At 43.6% G+C, this 16,744-nt stretch overlaps 1 protein-coding gene across 4 annotated transcripts in view; it reads right to left on the bottom strand.

Moving 5' to 3' along the window:
* ELMOD1 (ELMO domain containing 1) overlaps positions 1-16,744 on the bottom strand; it is a 521,431-nt gene that overhangs the window by 65,128 nt on the left and 439,559 nt on the right. For all 4 annotated transcript variants that reach the window (XM_085621500.1, XM_085621501.1, XM_085621499.1 and 1 more), the window contains exons 5-6: positions 15,396-15,493; positions 6,580-6,709 (exon numbers count right to left, since the gene is read on the bottom strand). In XM_085621500.1, coding sequence (XP_085477626.1) covers positions 6,580-6,709; positions 15,396-15,493 — 228 coding nt within the window. The remainder of the gene's footprint in view (positions 1-6,579; positions 6,710-15,395; positions 15,494-16,744) is intronic.

Here is a 16,744-nt window from a genome sequence, read left to right as displayed (position 1 = left end):
CTTTGACACCATGCATCTGGTCGTACCACCCCTTGTACTTCCGTTGGTGTTGGGAAATCTTCTCTCTGCTCTTCACCAGATCAGGGACTACCCTTTTTCCACCTCCCAGCCAACCCGGGTTCATTTTAGTACAGGGTTCCCTACCTCTCAAACAAACAAAGGGAGACACTCCTGTGATCAGATTGGGCGTGGTATGGTAAGACCAGATGCACTCTCTTAAGGAATCTTCAACATCAAACCCACTAGTGATGGCCAATTGGATGTGTTCTTTAATTAACCGATTAGCCCTTTCTACCAACCCATTGGCTCTGGGGCAATAGAGCGCAGTTTTTTCATGCTTTATGTTGAGATTCCCCAAGAATGATTTCATTGTCTCTGAGGTAAACTGCACCCCATTGTCTGTCACCAATATGGCTGGGATACCCTCATACACAAAAACACTCTTTAAAAATGAGATGAGGTTGCTCGTTGTGGTAGATGAAGTGAATTTCAAATTTACCCAATGGGAGGTATAATCTACAAGAATGAACATAAATCTCCTTTGTGTACCTAGGACATCCATAGGACCAATAATGTCCACAGCTAATTTTGTCCATGGAACCTCCGGAACCTCAACAGGGGATAACGGAGCATTGCGTGTGATTTTGCTTTTGTCACTATTTGCACAGCTAATGCATTCCTTTACTTTGAGTTCAATCATGGAGTCCATTTTTGGGAACCAGAAGCAGCCCCTAACTTTGTTTTTCGTGAGGCTCCTGCCCAAGTGACCCTCATGGGCCAGGTCGATAATTTTGTTCCTCATATTCTTGGGGGCAACAGCTCTGTTCCCTCGATGTATCACATCAGACTGTATAGACAGTTCGTACCTCACCTCCCAAAAGTCTTTGACCGAATCTGGGACTTGTGAGCGAGTCTCAGGCCAGCCATTGAGGATGAACTGTTTGAGGATGCCCATCTCTTTGTCTTCGTTCACACTAGCATCCCACTCTTCCTTCGTTAATGAAGGGGGATGCATGGCTAAAATGGGAACATCCAACTGCTCCTCGCTAGAATAATCCACAAGTGGAGACCTGGACAGGTAGTCAGCAATTACATTCTCAGGACCTGGGAGGTATTCCACTTTAAAGCAGTAGTTTTCTAGGCCCAGGACCCATTTGGAAATTCTCTGAGAATTGTTATGCACACTTTTTGACGAGAACATAAATGTCAGAGGCTTGTGGTGAGTGTGTATAACAAATTGTATCCCCCACAAGAAAAATTTAAAATGGTTGACGGCCCAGAAGCACGCCAACGCCTCCCTTTCGATGACAGAATAGTTTTTTTCCGCCGAGTTGAGGGTCCATGATGCAAATGCTATAATGGTATCTTGGCCCTGGTCCTTTTGAGAAAGCATCGCACCCAACCCTTTGTTGGATGCATCCGTCGTGAGAATGGTCTTTTTCCGTGGGTCAAACGACCCTAGTGCAGGTGATTCTAGGATACGATCTTTTATGGACTTCACCATCATGCTGTGTCTCTCCTCCCACACAAATTCTCTGTCTTTCTTTAAGAGCTCACGTAGACCATCACAAAGATCTGCAATTTTTTTTACGTACTTAGACATGTACTCAACTAGACCTAGAAATGATTTAAGCTCCTCTTTGCTTGAGGGGTTCGCAGCGTCCCTGACGGCTTGAATCAGGCTGTGCTTTGGTTTGAACCCATCCTTCGATATGGTGTGACCCAAATAATCCACCGAGGTCACTTTGATCTTGCACTTATCGAGTTTAACAGTTAATCCTGCTTTAGACAATCTTTGGCACACTGTGTTGAGGATGTCATCATGTTCTTCCTCCGTCGACCCATACATTAGTATGTCATCCTGAAAACAGAGAGTGTTCTTGATGCCCTCCAGCACTTGTTGCATGACTTTTTGAAAAATAGACGCCGCCGAGGCCAAGCCGAAAGGCATCCTGATGAACATGTGGGCCCCAAACGGCGATGAAAATGCCGTCAGGGGTCTGGAATCAGGATGTAACTCGACTTGATGGTAGGCCATCGACAAGTCTATGACAGAGAAGTAGCACCCTTTACCCATAGTGCTCAACATCTCGTTTATGTTAGGCAGGGGAAACCTCTCCACCCAGATGTTGTCGTTGAGGCTGCGCAAGTCCACACAGACGCGGATACCATTACCATTTGCTTTAGAAGCAAGAACTAGAGGGGCCAACCATTCAGATGCCTCTATGGGTTGAATGACACCCATGTCACACAATTTATCCAACTCACTTTTGAGGATTTCTCTCAGTCGAAAAGGAACTGGACGCGCTCTGTGAACCACAGGTTTGGCGCCCTTCTTCACTTTAATTTTGTGTTGGAAATCTTTTAACTTTCCCAATTTATCAGTAAAAAGATCAGGAAAAGCATCTTGTATGAGCTTATTGCAATTGGGAATGTCTACTAAAATGACTTGGTTCTCGTCATTTGGGTCAAGGATAATACCCAGTTCTTTCTGGTGTTTCCACCCCAACAGGTTCGCACCCCTCTCGACTACATACACTTTGCCTACAATGGTTCTACCTTTGAAGTCTATGTGACTACTAACCATCCCCACCAAAGGAATGGGGTCTCTGGTGTACCCTTCAGGCGATATGTCAGGAGGGACCAGCATATCCTTGTCGCACCCCAGGAAATTCTCAAAGTCTGCAAGGTTTACTAACGTAAACGGTGAACACGAGTCCGCATACACCTCAAGGGGTTTGTTATCAATGAGTATGACACATTTGGGATAATTTGGCCTGTCCGCTTCTTGGCTATCTTTCACTTGAAAAATGAATCTCGCTTGTGATTCCCCACTGGTGTTGACAGCCCTAGCAGAGTTACTTGACCCATCCCTGCATACCCTGGCCAAATGGCCTCTTCTATTGCATTTTTTACACAAAACTCCACGTGCAGAACAAAAGGGGCTGTTGGCCAGATGGTTATTGCTGCCACACCTAAAACATTTCAACCCTTGGCTCTCCCTAATAGGATTACTAGTGGGTGTGCTTTTAATACCTTCTCTATTGATAACCTTAAATACTTCTCCCTCAGAACCTTCACACTGAATGGATGCCACCACCTCCTCTTTAATTTTCATTTCTCTGACACACTTAGCGGTATGCTCAACAGATTGCGCAATTGAAATGGCATCCTTTAAGGATGGGTTTTTTGCCAGCAATTTCTCTTGTACCTTCCCACTATTCGTACACCTCACGAGTTGATCTCTTATAAGGGAATCGTTTAAGCCACCAAAATCACATAATTGTGTAAGACCTCTAAGGGCAGCTATGTAATTATTAATCGATTCCCCCTTTCCTTGAACACGACTAAAAAACTTGTGGCGTTCAAGCACCACATTGACCTTGTCACCAAAATGTAACTCCAACTTCATCAGAGTGATGTCATACACATCAGCGTTATCCTCCTCTTCCAACTCAGGCTCAGGTAAAGTTTCATAGACTTTACGTCCATGAACGCCCAAATTGTGTAACAGGATATGTTGTTTGCGCAACGGAGAGAACCTTTCACCCCCCATAGCGATTAAATAAGATTCAAATAGCTTTGTCCAGTCTTTCCAATGAATTTCTGGATCACCACAGTCATTGAGGAAAGACGGAGGTTGACTCATGCCAGGAGTGCCCATTTTGAATATGTTACGATCTCACAGGGTTATATGGCTCTGGACCCTCAATATCCAGACCTTAAAAGAAGAAGCGCAGACTTTGAACTCAAATCAAACTTGTGCGGAGAACATTGCAAGACTTGACACAGGTATTAATCACCCAAAACCATGCCAGATCTGACAAGGTCATATACAGCACACCCAATGTGAGCATGTCACAGTAGACATAGGCACTTAGGAAATGTAAGGTATGCACGCAATGTGTGCACGTCACAGTGTAGATTTTAAACAAGCCAAGGAAAGTATTGAATCCCCAAAATGTGCGCGTGCCACAGTGCAGAGGTACACGCTAAAGCGTAAAGAAATCGAGATGCACGCCTCATGTGTGCATATCACAGTGAAGAAATATGTGTAACACGTTGTATATGGACTTGTGGAAATATTAACAACACGCACCATGTGTGCGCATCACAGAAAAAATAAACACACTCGCTGAAAGCGAACTGGGTGGATCTTACTTGCACACTCGACTGGATGCTGATCCGGAGACTGCTGACCGGCCCGAAGAGGACTGGTGCGCCGGCAGTACGATACCCCGGGGCGGAGCCAGAAGACCTCGCAGGAAGACAGCTCCACAGGAATCCGCCGCTGACAGGAGGGAGCGCCGGAGCTGACAGGAATGTGGCTGCTGTGACCATACGGCTCCCGGTAGGCGCCTGTACTCCGCTGAACACACAGACCACTGCGGAACCCACCAGGACAGTGCCCGCACAGAGGCAGACACGAAGAACAGCTGAGCAACGGGGTTACGAGAAGTCGTAGTTGACCTGCGCACCCCTCACAGGAACGCCTGAGGCAACACTAATGACAGCTGATCCGCGGGGTAGAAGTGAAAGTCTTTGCCAAAATGCGCCTCCCCACACCGGAACAACTCGAGCAGGTTGACGGCCGTCCCAGTGTCACTGCCTACGCCGGACAGGCTCCGTGAAGGAAACATGCTGCACACCAGGAGCGGGACAACGCAGCACAGCTGGGAGAAGCAGCACAGCTTTTGTAAATTTTGAACTTTGACCAAAGTCTGACTTGCAACTTGAGCCCGTAGCAGGAGAGATCAACACAAAAGGGGAGATGCCCTGCTGCCCCCTCCACAGAACGTCGCCAGTGTTATAATGAAGTAAAGACCACACACGAGGTGAGTGTGACTCTGTGTATTCCAGTCATCCGCTCTCCTCAATAATCCAGAACCTTCGTCTGTCAACATTCTATTGTAAGCTCTCTCTGCCCAGCCTTACCAAACAGGGCCAGCAGGGAGGTGGGCATGGGCTATACCATTATGCATATAACAATGGAGATTACAACAATACCCAAGCTAAAAAAATGACGTTTCCCTCACGTGAAGCACATACGGCAAAAAGAATTCAGGTTAACTCTGTGTTTTTTTGTGAATATCTATTTTTTCTCCAGCTACATTTCAGATAATTTGAGGACCACAAATAAATCCAATTTATGACATCATGTAAAATGTAAATTTGATACTTGCATAGCACACTACTCACCCGCAAGGGTCTCAAGGCGCTTGTACGAATACCGCTGTGGAACCCATCCTGGCTTTCCCTGTGAGGCGTCCACTCCTGGGCACCCCCAAGGTGGAGGCCAGGCATCCTTAGCATTGTGGGGGCCGTTGTGGAGATTATGCAAACTATTGCCCAGAGTTGTAGAGTGGGACTCCATGATTGGAATAGGCACCGAGGCAAGAATTATCAGGTCCGTGGAATCTTTTTAACCCAAGACCCGCCGAGGCTGGGAATTGAACCCTGGTCCCAGGCTAGATCCCTGCATCAGGGTCTGCCGCTCTAATCATTGAGCCACACTTCTCCATGGGTAAGTCAACGGTATTATTGCCAAACAAAGTTAATTATATGCACTCTTAGATAAGGCTTATTTTAGATACCAGCTAACAAATATTTTTTGGAAGTCTGGGTGTATTAATAAACTTTTGATGCTGGGTTGTTACTCTTTAATTGCTTTCTAGACCCAGCAAGTTCAAAGGTCTTTTGAGACAGCCAAATGTAATTCTAGATCTGCTTTAAGCACTAGGATACCCGTTGGGTGATAGAGCGCTATATAAGCACCTCATAACATTACATTACATTACATTGATAAACTAATAAAACAATTAGTGGCCATTGTCTTGCTGCACTCTTTCCTGAATGTCTGGGGTTGGTGCAGCATCTGCCACATCCCTAGTTCCAGCTGCACTAAGCAGAAGAAGGACTGTAATGAAGTTGACACATGTATCCATTCGAAGTTATCAGATCCACCCCTGATAAATTGTACATGACCTTCATGTGATTGGCTCCCTGCAGTGACTGGCAGGCAGCTCCTCCACTGATAGTAGGGGGTCTATTGCTATAGTGGGCGGATAGCCATTACCTGTATGGCGGTGGCGATCCGCCCGCCATTCCTCCCCGCCCACCTACCATTTCCCCCGCCATATCACGATGGCGGGGGGGGACCCCGGCGGACGGAAAGACCATCCGCCGGTTTTCTGCCCATCGATGAGTCGACCGGGTGGAAAATGCGTATAATATGGTGGCCGTGCCTGCCACGTTGTGCATCTAAATGCACCACATGCCTTTTTTACATTGCGGCGGGTGCTGCTGAAAGCACCGCCCGCCGCAATGTAAAAAAGCTGGATATGCCTGCCTGTGTGGCGGGCGCATCCTAATCTGCATCACGGGACCGTCGCACTTATGGCGGGCGGTCCCTTTTGCCGTTTCGATGGCGGGCGGACTTTGTCCGCCCGCCATCTTAATAGACCCCTAGGAGTTTATTTTAATAAATGTCCACAAGTGACTTAATATTCATCACTGACAGTTACCACTTCAGCTATGGTATGCAAGGCAATGGGATCAAAAATCTTGTCCTACACTGACCTTTAACAGCATCTCTTCATGTTCTGGGTTGTCAGCATCATACGGCTCTCTGCGCAGCTTTTCTATTTCTACTGTCAGGTTTCTGTAGCCAACGATCTGCAGGAGGCAAGCCTGAAATGATACTCCTAACCTAAGAGAAGGAAAGAGGAAACAGAATTCTTAAATACATGATATCCCTCTATAGGTAACTGAAATGATAAAACAACATATTTATGTATTGATTTAAAGCTGTCTGGATAGGAATTAGTGAATTCCCTGGTACAGAAAGATCTATGAGCAGTTAAAATTATGACATCACTGAATGCAACAAAAACACTCATAAAATTGTAGTTTTTAATTGATGGGGAGAATGAAAGGATGATGCAAGTCTAATTACGGAAAAAAATGTTCTAGGTGATTTCACCACTGAGGTTTCACACACAATGCTTGTAACTTACTGGTGTTAAGTTCCCCATGCCTTTTTTAAAAGGACGGAGTTCTCCTGTGACCTACCACACCCATCATGGCACCTATTTCATTGACCCTCCCATGTGCCAAGTTTTTTTCCGGTGCCACCCTGTACCCAGTCTATCTGTCTTGTTTTGGTGCAGAGAGGCAGTATTATGCAGGGGAACTTGATGCAGGCCATACGGAGGTTTGTTTCATCTCTGAACAAAGCCAGATAAGCTCTGGCTCCCAAAAAGAGTTCCTGCTGTTTGATTTTTTTTTTCGTGTTTCATTTTTTATGTTTTTTTAACAAAGGAGTACCCTTCATACCTTTGATTCAATGCAAGTATAAAAATTAGGCTGTGGTGTAGTGCCAGTGAAGAATTCACCAGCCGGTGCATTGATTTTGTAGTCCACTAATTTACAGTTTGTCATAAAAGATCCTCCATTGTAAACACAATAGCGTACCCTGTCTTCATAAATGACAATCCATCCACACTATTTAGGATCAAGAGGACCATCAGCTCATTGATGGAGACCCCATTGTCTCCATCGATGGAAAGCTTCCTCTGCCGGCCCTACTCTGTAGGGTCATTGAAGGTAGGACATTCCACCGCCCGCCCTATTTAGGGTGGATGGTCTGATGTCCTCTTTGTTCTTTTTGTCACCTGCAGGTAAAGTCTGGCAGTGAAGGACAGAAAAAATAAATAATGACCCTCACAACCAGGAAAAATACTTCTTGAATGTGGGGTAATTAGTTTTGCATTTTTTTAAAACAAAGACTTTGGGAGTTTATTTTTGAAAAACAAAACGTCTAGTCGATGGCTTCTAAAACTGATGGAGCCCATCCACCAAACGTTTTGTGCCTTAACAGGAACAGCCATGATGGTGGTTCCTGTCAAGATACAGAGATCTCCACTGGGCCAGTGGTGATCTTTAAATTTGGTAGATGGTAGTCATTCATGGTGTAATTTCCTCCCCACCCTGATGGACATAGTACCATCCGCCACACTGCAGATCTGACCCTATAACAATAAACATAACTTCTGGCCTGAAGCATGCCACATGCGCTGCAATAGGAGGAGGATGCACATAATAAAGTCTGGCAAATCTTCCCTCTTTAGGCACAAGTTACTCTGCCCTAGAGGCAACAGCATATTCCCAGCAGTTTGCAAAGCACCCCTGGTTTTCTACATGCTGGTGCTCACCACCTGACCAAGAAGCATGCAGGCATGAATCTGTGAAAGAGGAGCAAGGATGTGAAAAAGATGAAACAGTACACCTTTGAGATGCCTGGTATCCTGCTTTTCCTTACTCATGGCAATAATTACCATTCGCTGAATCAGAAACAAGTAAGGGGCATATCAGCAACAACCGGCGATAATTATAGCTAAGCGCACGTAGCGCTAGGATAATTATTGCCGGCTAGTGGGGATTTTTATCGCTGAGATAGCGTGCTATTAGCAACGCTTATCTCAAAAGCGATAAAAATTCTAGTGCTAACTGCCACGTGAGATTATCGCTGGAAACCCATCGATAATCCCACAAAGTTTGGCGATAGTTTGCTGATAGGGCCTCACATACTTAGCCATGATATCCACCTTCCATAGGATATCATGGCTAAGTCAGTTTCAAAGCAGGCATAAGGAAAGTAGCGATAACAGAGGTTATCGCTACTTTTCTTGTCGCTATGCTGCCTTGCGTGAGGCCTGATAATAGGAGAAATGTCGTTTAGCGACATTTCTCCCGTTATTCTGGGGAGGTATGCCCACTTCGCATCTCATTAGAGATGCAAAGATGGGCGTTAGGAATTCAGGCGCTAAGGCAAGGTTTCACGCAATAGCGTGACCTTGCTAATATAGCGATAAAATTATCGCCGCTTTTCGGACGAAAACGGCCGCAAAAGCAGCGATAATTTTCTATTGCCGCCTTGTAGATATGCCCCTTAATTCTGTTTTCTTTATTGATTGCACAAATCCCTTTTTTTCTTAAAAATAAAATGGTAACTTTTAGCTTGTTTATGGTAAATCTTTCATGGAATCCTCAAAATAGCTATGCCTGCAGACATATTAGTTTGAGATTAGTAGATGTTATACCAAGTATGGGCACTGAGTGTAGAAAGAGATTAATGTGAATAGAAAAGATGCTCTGTACACATTTCCTTTTTAGTAGTGCATATTTGTCTGTCAGGGCTTCTGATAGTTACTTTTTAAAATGTTTTTGAGAATTTCCTCCTACAATAATGTAAATGTTTGAGAATCTTTAATTTCAATCTATTAAGTTATTCAACAGTAGAAAGTACTGACCCTTTTTCCAGTACCTTGATAATCAAGAAAGCTATACTGTTACTACTACAAAGAAGCAATTTAGGGGCATATCTACAAGGCAGCAAAATAAAATTATCGCCGCTTTTGCGGCCGTTTTCGGCCGAAAAGTGGCGATAATTTTATCGCTATATCAGCAAGGTCACGCTATCGCGATAATTATTTTAGTGCTAAGTGCGCTTAACGATAGTTATCGCCGGTTGTTGCTGATATGCCCCAAAGGGGCATATTAGCAAGGGCTGGCAATATAATTATCGCCGCTTTAGCATCCGTTTTTGGGCGAAAAAAATTATTATATCGCAATATCATCAAGAACACGCTAGCGCGTGTTTCCTTGATGTAGAGACCGTTTTTTCACAGCCTCGCCTCGCATCGCTAATTAGATGCAAAGAAGGCGTGGCTGTGAAAACAACACATGTTAATATCGTGAAGGCAGCTTCGCGATATTAACAAGGAGGTGCAGCGATAAAAAAAATCGCGCTACCTCAGCCTTAACTCAGGAATTTAACGTCTGTTAAATTCCTGACTAAGGCATACTTTTAATGGGAGATGGATTATGCTAATAGGACCACAGGGTCGTATCAGCAATGTTATCGCTGTTTTCAATGGAACATCGCTGGAAAACCAGCGATGTTCCATTGAAAACACCGCTATCGGTGAAATATTATCGCCATAGCGCTATGCGTTGTACATATAGCGTTATCATGGCGATAATATTCAGCGATAGCCAGCGATAATATTTCTATCGCTATGTACGGCCAGCGATAATTATCGCTGGCCGTTGATAATATGCCCCTAAGTCCTTTAAAAAAAGTCATTGAAAATTTGACAAAAATTGAACAACATAATATTCATGATTACTTGTAAATTTTATTACTCTTATTTCTTACATCATTGTAAAAGGGATTACTTGTGAGGTAATAAAGATTGCCAATAAGTAATTAGAAACATTACCTCTACATCTTACCTCCCCGTACTCATGATTACTGAGGAGGCACACAGGGGTTGGTGATATAATAAAGATGGCTTAAAACACTGGAAATAATGCAACAACCAGTGATTTAATAGAAATGAGACTTAGGAAATAATAGATGCTCCCACACCACAATTACTTGAAGTCTGCAATGCTGCACAAAATGTGAGGTATAATCCAAAATGCCTTCTATGTAGATGTCTGTCAATGTAACACCTTCGATCTATGCTCAAGAAGCTGACAGTCCCCCTGGTAGATCTACACTGAATTCCCTCGTGACCATTAATTGAAAATTCCAAAAACACCTGTAGAAAGAATCCATCTATTGATGGTCACTGAGATAGGTTTCCTTCCTTGATTTGCGGCGCCAAAAGAAACAAATGATCAGAATTCCTATTGTCATGGCATTGCAAATATATCAGAATAGACCTCCTCTTATCTAAATAGTAAACAAATATTCTTACTGAGAAGAAGAGGAATAAAAACAAACAGGTAGGATTACCTTGTGTTGCCTAATCAAAGGATACCCTCCAAAGTAAACATAAAAGGGAGCTCTACATGACAACGCTCCTAATGCACCCATCCTTCCAGCTGAAGTGACTACCACTAAAATGGTGAATTTCATGGTCAGACATTGTTATATCTTCTGCTTCTAAAGCTTCAAACGATGTCTCTGCAGAACCTGAAGACGCAAAGGTAAATCCCAAGGTGGAGTTAAAACCCTAGAGGAAGGACAAGCTAGGGTAAAATTGTCCATGAGACAAGAAACAAGACTTCCCACTTTGCTTAGAGTTTCCAAAGAAATGCCTGCAAGCTCCGCTAGAAGACCACTGAGCTCTACAATATGGATAATATGTATGGATTTCCCACAGGAATTAAATAAAGGAAGGAAAATTACATTGTAAAGCAGAAATAGAATGAGCATCACACTATTTCTAAAAGCTCTGGAAATGTCTAGAAATGCTTTCAAATTTTAGGCTGACAAGGTTTTTTGTATAGCCTCACTTAGGTAGACAGGCACACATTTCACTTGTAACCCTTCCCGGATAAATTCCAGACCAAAAGATCAAATTATTCTGGAAGTGGTTCTTGTTTGTTCCTCAAAGGAAAGGAATGCAGAGCATGAAGCCACTGGTGAGCCAGAACCAAGGACATCAAAAGAGGGAGCCACCCCCTCCTTGTCCAAAAGAGAACTAGCACAATAATCCTGTGCGACCCGTGCCTGGCCTGAGCGTTTCCAGTGATCTAGGGATTAGAGAGAATGTAAATAGCAGTTTTTTAGGCCAACTGACCAACATTGCATCAACACCTCACGCTCCTTTCTCTGGGACCGAGAGCAACACCTTCGTAAGGGAGTCCTGATCTGTTTACAAATCTTCTGAAATAGCAATGGTGACAGAGCCATGAAAGGCTGCAGCTCGGTGGTCTTGGAGAAACACCATGTCCAACTTAGTACTGAACCACACCCCCTATTAAGATAAGGTCTTTCAGCTGAATTGGCTGACATATTGTCCAGTTGAAGACAAATCTGTATTGGTTTTGACACTTCTGAATTGCCTTCAACCCCTCCTGTGTCTGGGATTTCAATGGTGCATGGAGAAGACAGTCATCAAGGTATGGATACACATTCCATCCTGGAAAATGAAGACCGGCAAACATTAATGACACTATCTTTATAAACCCTCAAGGTGCAGGTTTCAGACCGAATGGGAGGACATGGAAATTTGCCAATTCTGATTCTGGGACCTCAGATATTTTTGGTGAGGAACGGTATCAAGAGGTGGAAATAACGGTTGATTAGCTCCACTGTTATCATGAGCAGGGACCTGAGAGATTACTTTCTGAAGAGTCTCCATTTTGAAAGATACTGTCTTCACCCACTGATTCAGAAATTTCAAATTTACTACTATAATATCTCTGGTACCAGAAAGAGGTTTGAGTTAATTCCTGTCGCATTTTTCTGTAACTGTAACCACTGCTTTCCTATTCAGTAACTCCTAAATGGCTTTCATAAATGCAATTCTTTTCTCACGACAACTGGAACATAGGGTCAGATTTACAAGAAATGACGCATCTCTGCATATTAGCAGAGATGCGTCAGTTAATTTGCGTCACGTAAAAAATACCTTGCGCCACCATAGATGCATCGCATTTACAATGCAGCGCACGGTGGCGCAAGGATTGACAGATGCATGATGCATCTATTGGCGTAAAGGCAACGCATTGCTGGAGTCGTGCCTATTTCTATTATGCTGTGTCACTTCTTACGCCTGCTTAAGCAGGCGTAAGGTTTTGACGCAGTTGCGTCGTAAAAGTGACTCAGTGAAATCTTGTAGATTTCACTGCATCACTTTTACGAGGCTTTCTTGCGTCGGAACGCCCACCCTGCATACATTATACCTGACACAGGTATAATGTGATGCAGGGCTTTACAACGTGACGCATCTCCATAGATACGTCACTTTGTAAATGTGTCACAACGTGGCGCGTTGTTTTCGCCGCCGCTACAGTGGCGTAAAAGTGTCGCAAGGGGCTTGTAAATCTGCCCCATGGTGTCTATTTGATGTCAGAATTCAGAGGGGAAGAGACAAACTCTTATGATGTATTTCTCTCAATTCACTTGAAGCACCGACGTGACTGAGGTAGACTTTTCCCAACTTTCCTGGAACAGTTGAATTTATCTCCCCACTGGAATAGTCAGGATGTTCTTGGCATAGTTAGGAATGGACTTGCTTATTCAGAGAACTTGATTTCTGCTTTTGTTGACTTTTTCCAGAAAATCATGTGCATGTTATTGCTGCAGTTTCCTCGACGGATGTGTGAAGGAAGATTTTCCAGATGATCCTGAAGATATAGATTGATGTTGCTGATACTTAAAAGATGCCCAGTGATACCTTTTTTTAACAAATTAGGAACATTTCTTCTAATTCTGAACTAATACTCCAAACTTTTTGAAAAGGAATAGGAAGAGCTGTCACTTTTTGTGATGTAGCCGTATGCTAATCCTTAAACACAAGGTTCATATGAGCCGAAACCACTTTTCATTCTGCCTGAGTTGATGCTCTCATGATATGAAAAGAGCCATCTGACAAAACCTCTGTTCCTCCACTCCTTCCAAAGCAGCAGAGTATTCTGTTCTTACTTCAGTGGCTTTACAGAGACTCTTGAATTCAGAAATCAGTGACTGGCTCTGAGTTCCAGGTCCAAGCCCAAGTATGCTTTTCTTAATGAGGAAACTAGTCTTTAGTGTTCTTGATCATAACATCACTAGCCAAGGATGTCCTTCCAAACTCCCCACAAGGGAATCAACCACCACAGAGTCTGGTAACTTATCCTCCATCTGTTCCTACCGATGCAGTTTTTGGATATAAACCTGGAAGGTTAATCTCATCAGTTGGTTCAACTCTCTCAAAATTCCATCCCTATCTCAACAGAACATTAGATGAAGTAGCTTGCATCTCAGGACATGAGAAAGGATACTGGAGAGCATATCCTTTCCATTGTCTTTACCTTTTTGCTCCTCTAGTCTTTGCCTTACTGTCCAAATCTGACCGGTCAAGGAACTATGGGGCATATCAGCAACGAGGCGATAAAAAATTATCGGCGCTTTTGCGTCCGTTTTCGGGCGAAAAGCGGCGATAATTTTATCGCCTAATCAGCAAGGTCACGCTATTGCGTGAAACCTTGCATTAGCGCCTGAATTCTGAATGCCCAGCATTGCATCTCTAATGAGATGCAAAGTGGGCGTTCCTGCCCTGACATGACTGGAGAAATGTCGCTCAGCAACATTTCTCCTATCATCAAGCCACACGCTATGAAGCATAGAGGCAAGAAAAGTAGCGATAACCCCTGTTATCGCTACTTTCCTTACGCCTGCTTCAGGACTGACTTATCCATGATAACCTATGGAAGGTGGATATTAAGGCTAAGTTTGCCTTGCCCTATCATCAAGCTAACGCCAAACTTCGTGAGATTATCGCTGGGTTTCCAGCGATAATCTCATGTTTGGCAGTTATCGCTTTTGAGATAAGCGTTGCTAATAGCACGCTATCTCAGCGATAAAAAACCATGTTAGCCGGCGATAATTATCCTAGCGCTAAGTGTGCTTAGCGATAATTATCGCCGGTCCTTGATGATATGCCCCTGAGTCTTTCCTAGGTTTCTTCTTAAGGTTATGATGATTTCTATAACAATTTTCGTTAATCTCTCTTGCTCACCGTTTTTGCTCTGATTGTAGACAAGAGAAGTGGAGCTATAAGATGATAGTGAGGAAGAGGATTCCACATGATTGTGTTTACTGGTGTGGTTCCCGATACTTATACAAAAAATCGCCACCTTATTCTTGATCAGAACAGCCACAGACCACAGGAGGAAATAAAGCAGTCACAGGGAACCCCCACATATAGCACAGTGTGTTGGTCAGTTAGGAAATGACAGAAAAGTAAACACCTACCAACCAACACACATACTTACCTGCCAGTCTGGCAAACACATATGCAAACAGTGCTCATTCAGCAGAAACTGAAAGGCGACATAAGCATGCACACTCAGAAATTAATGAACATCAACGGCATTGCTCCACTTGCTGTCTCGCTTCTGCCTATCCTAATATCAGAGCCGAGAATGGTGGTCATGGAGTGAGTACACAGAAAAATGTCAGCTCAACTCAATATATGTGGTTTTGTTGCATATACGCATTCTGCTCAAAAGGTTTCTGGAAATAGAACATGCAGACTCCAAACTTTACCACGCATTGAAGTTTATGTAAAAGAAATTATACCCCTCCCCCCTTCCCCCCCCCCCCCCCACCTCCTTGTCTCAAAATCATCAATGGACAATCAGGGCAAATTAGACTCGAGTCCAGCAGGAGCCTCCACAGTCAGAGGCAGGAAAAACAAAACAGGAGGATGCTGGGAAAGTCAAGTCTCTTGTGGTGCCCAAAGAACAATGGGCTGGGCTTGTTTTGAAAGCATGTTCCTGATTTGTTTATTTTTGTCTGGAGGTGATTACCTCACAAGTAATGACTGGGACAATGATGTAGGAGGTGCAAGTATTGGTTGGTGCAGGGTAAATGAATAGCAAATGTTGCTTACTGTGGATTAGTATCGCTGTTGATGCACTTCAAGGTCATGATGTCATCCACGGTCTTCTCTACAGCATCCAGGTGTGCACTGACTGCTGTCTGCAGGAGCTGCCGAGTAAAACCAATACTGTTAGTCATTTATGGACCTACTATAACCACATGATGACATCAACATCCAATAGATAAATCATGACTTATTGCTGATGATGTAAGCCTGCGCATGCCCTCTTAGACAGTATTTTGGAGTGCATTGGACTATGTCAAATTGAAAGTGAGAGGCCTTTCAGAAAACAACTCAAGACGTGGCTTTTCACCCTCTAATTCTTCCAGTCTCTGCTTTGTACTTTCTCTTTTAGCACCGGGACACTCCTCGGAGTAGCCATGCGCTCTGGAAATCCCGCTAATCATTCATTCATTCATTTTAAGCTGGGAGTCTTAAGTAAGAAGATATGTGTAAAGGAAACTACAAGGCAGAAAATGTAATTTTTATGCGCCTTGCTGTTTGTTCTATCTCTGATTGCTACTGTACATGTGAAGCAGATTCAAAAGAAATTTCCAACACATTGACATGCCATTAGAGCTACGGCGGTGTCAAAAGAACTCCTCTCTTTCTTTGAATTGCACTCACAGCTCATTTGCTGTGACATAAAAAGTATGATTTCTCCTTTGTGCTGGCCAACATCAGTATGCCTTTCAGCTGAGACCTCTTCTGTCCTTGCTTCCTCCATAACGAGACCATTCTTTACCACTCGCCGCTTCTCCATGCTCATTGCTCCAGACAGATCCTTTTGTCACAGCAACCATCTCGCAAGTCTCACATTTCTGCTCAAAGGCCTTGATGGGTGGTGTGCCTCAACCTCTGATGCCTAATCTCTACACCTCCTGTCTTTCAAATACTACTGCTGCTATATACTTGCACAGTTATTTCTTTGGATGGTGAGACAGAAATTTCCTTTTGGTTGCCTCTGGTTCTGACCCTCTCCACAGCTGTCTCTCTCAGTGCTATCAAGTAGTAGAAAAGATCACAATTACATGTTTAAACGAAACTCCACTTATTTATATTTAATTGAGATTTTGTGTGGAATCGAGGTTAAAAACACGTAATTTGTCGCTGAAAATCTGCACAAGCCCATCTATGTGTGTGTCCAAATGATTGATACCCAACATTTGGCAAAAAGACAGGAAATGTTAGCACAGGGGTTGGATATCACAAAAACCTAATCGTATGAAAAAAAACCACAAGTTATGTTTGTTATGGTACTTTCATTTGCTTAGGGTACAACTTGGAAAAACTGGCCCTTAAAAGTGTAGTAGTACCAGTCTGTACTGTCACAAGATGAGATAGCACGGTGTCCAAGA

The sequence above is a fragment of the Triturus cristatus genome, chromosome 8 (genome assembly GCF_964204655.1).
Source record: "Triturus cristatus chromosome 8, aTriCri1.1, whole genome shotgun sequence".
Taxonomy (NCBI): Eukaryota; Metazoa; Chordata; class Amphibia; order Caudata; family Salamandridae; genus Triturus; species Triturus cristatus.
This window is presented reverse-complemented; position numbering and strand designations above follow the sequence as displayed.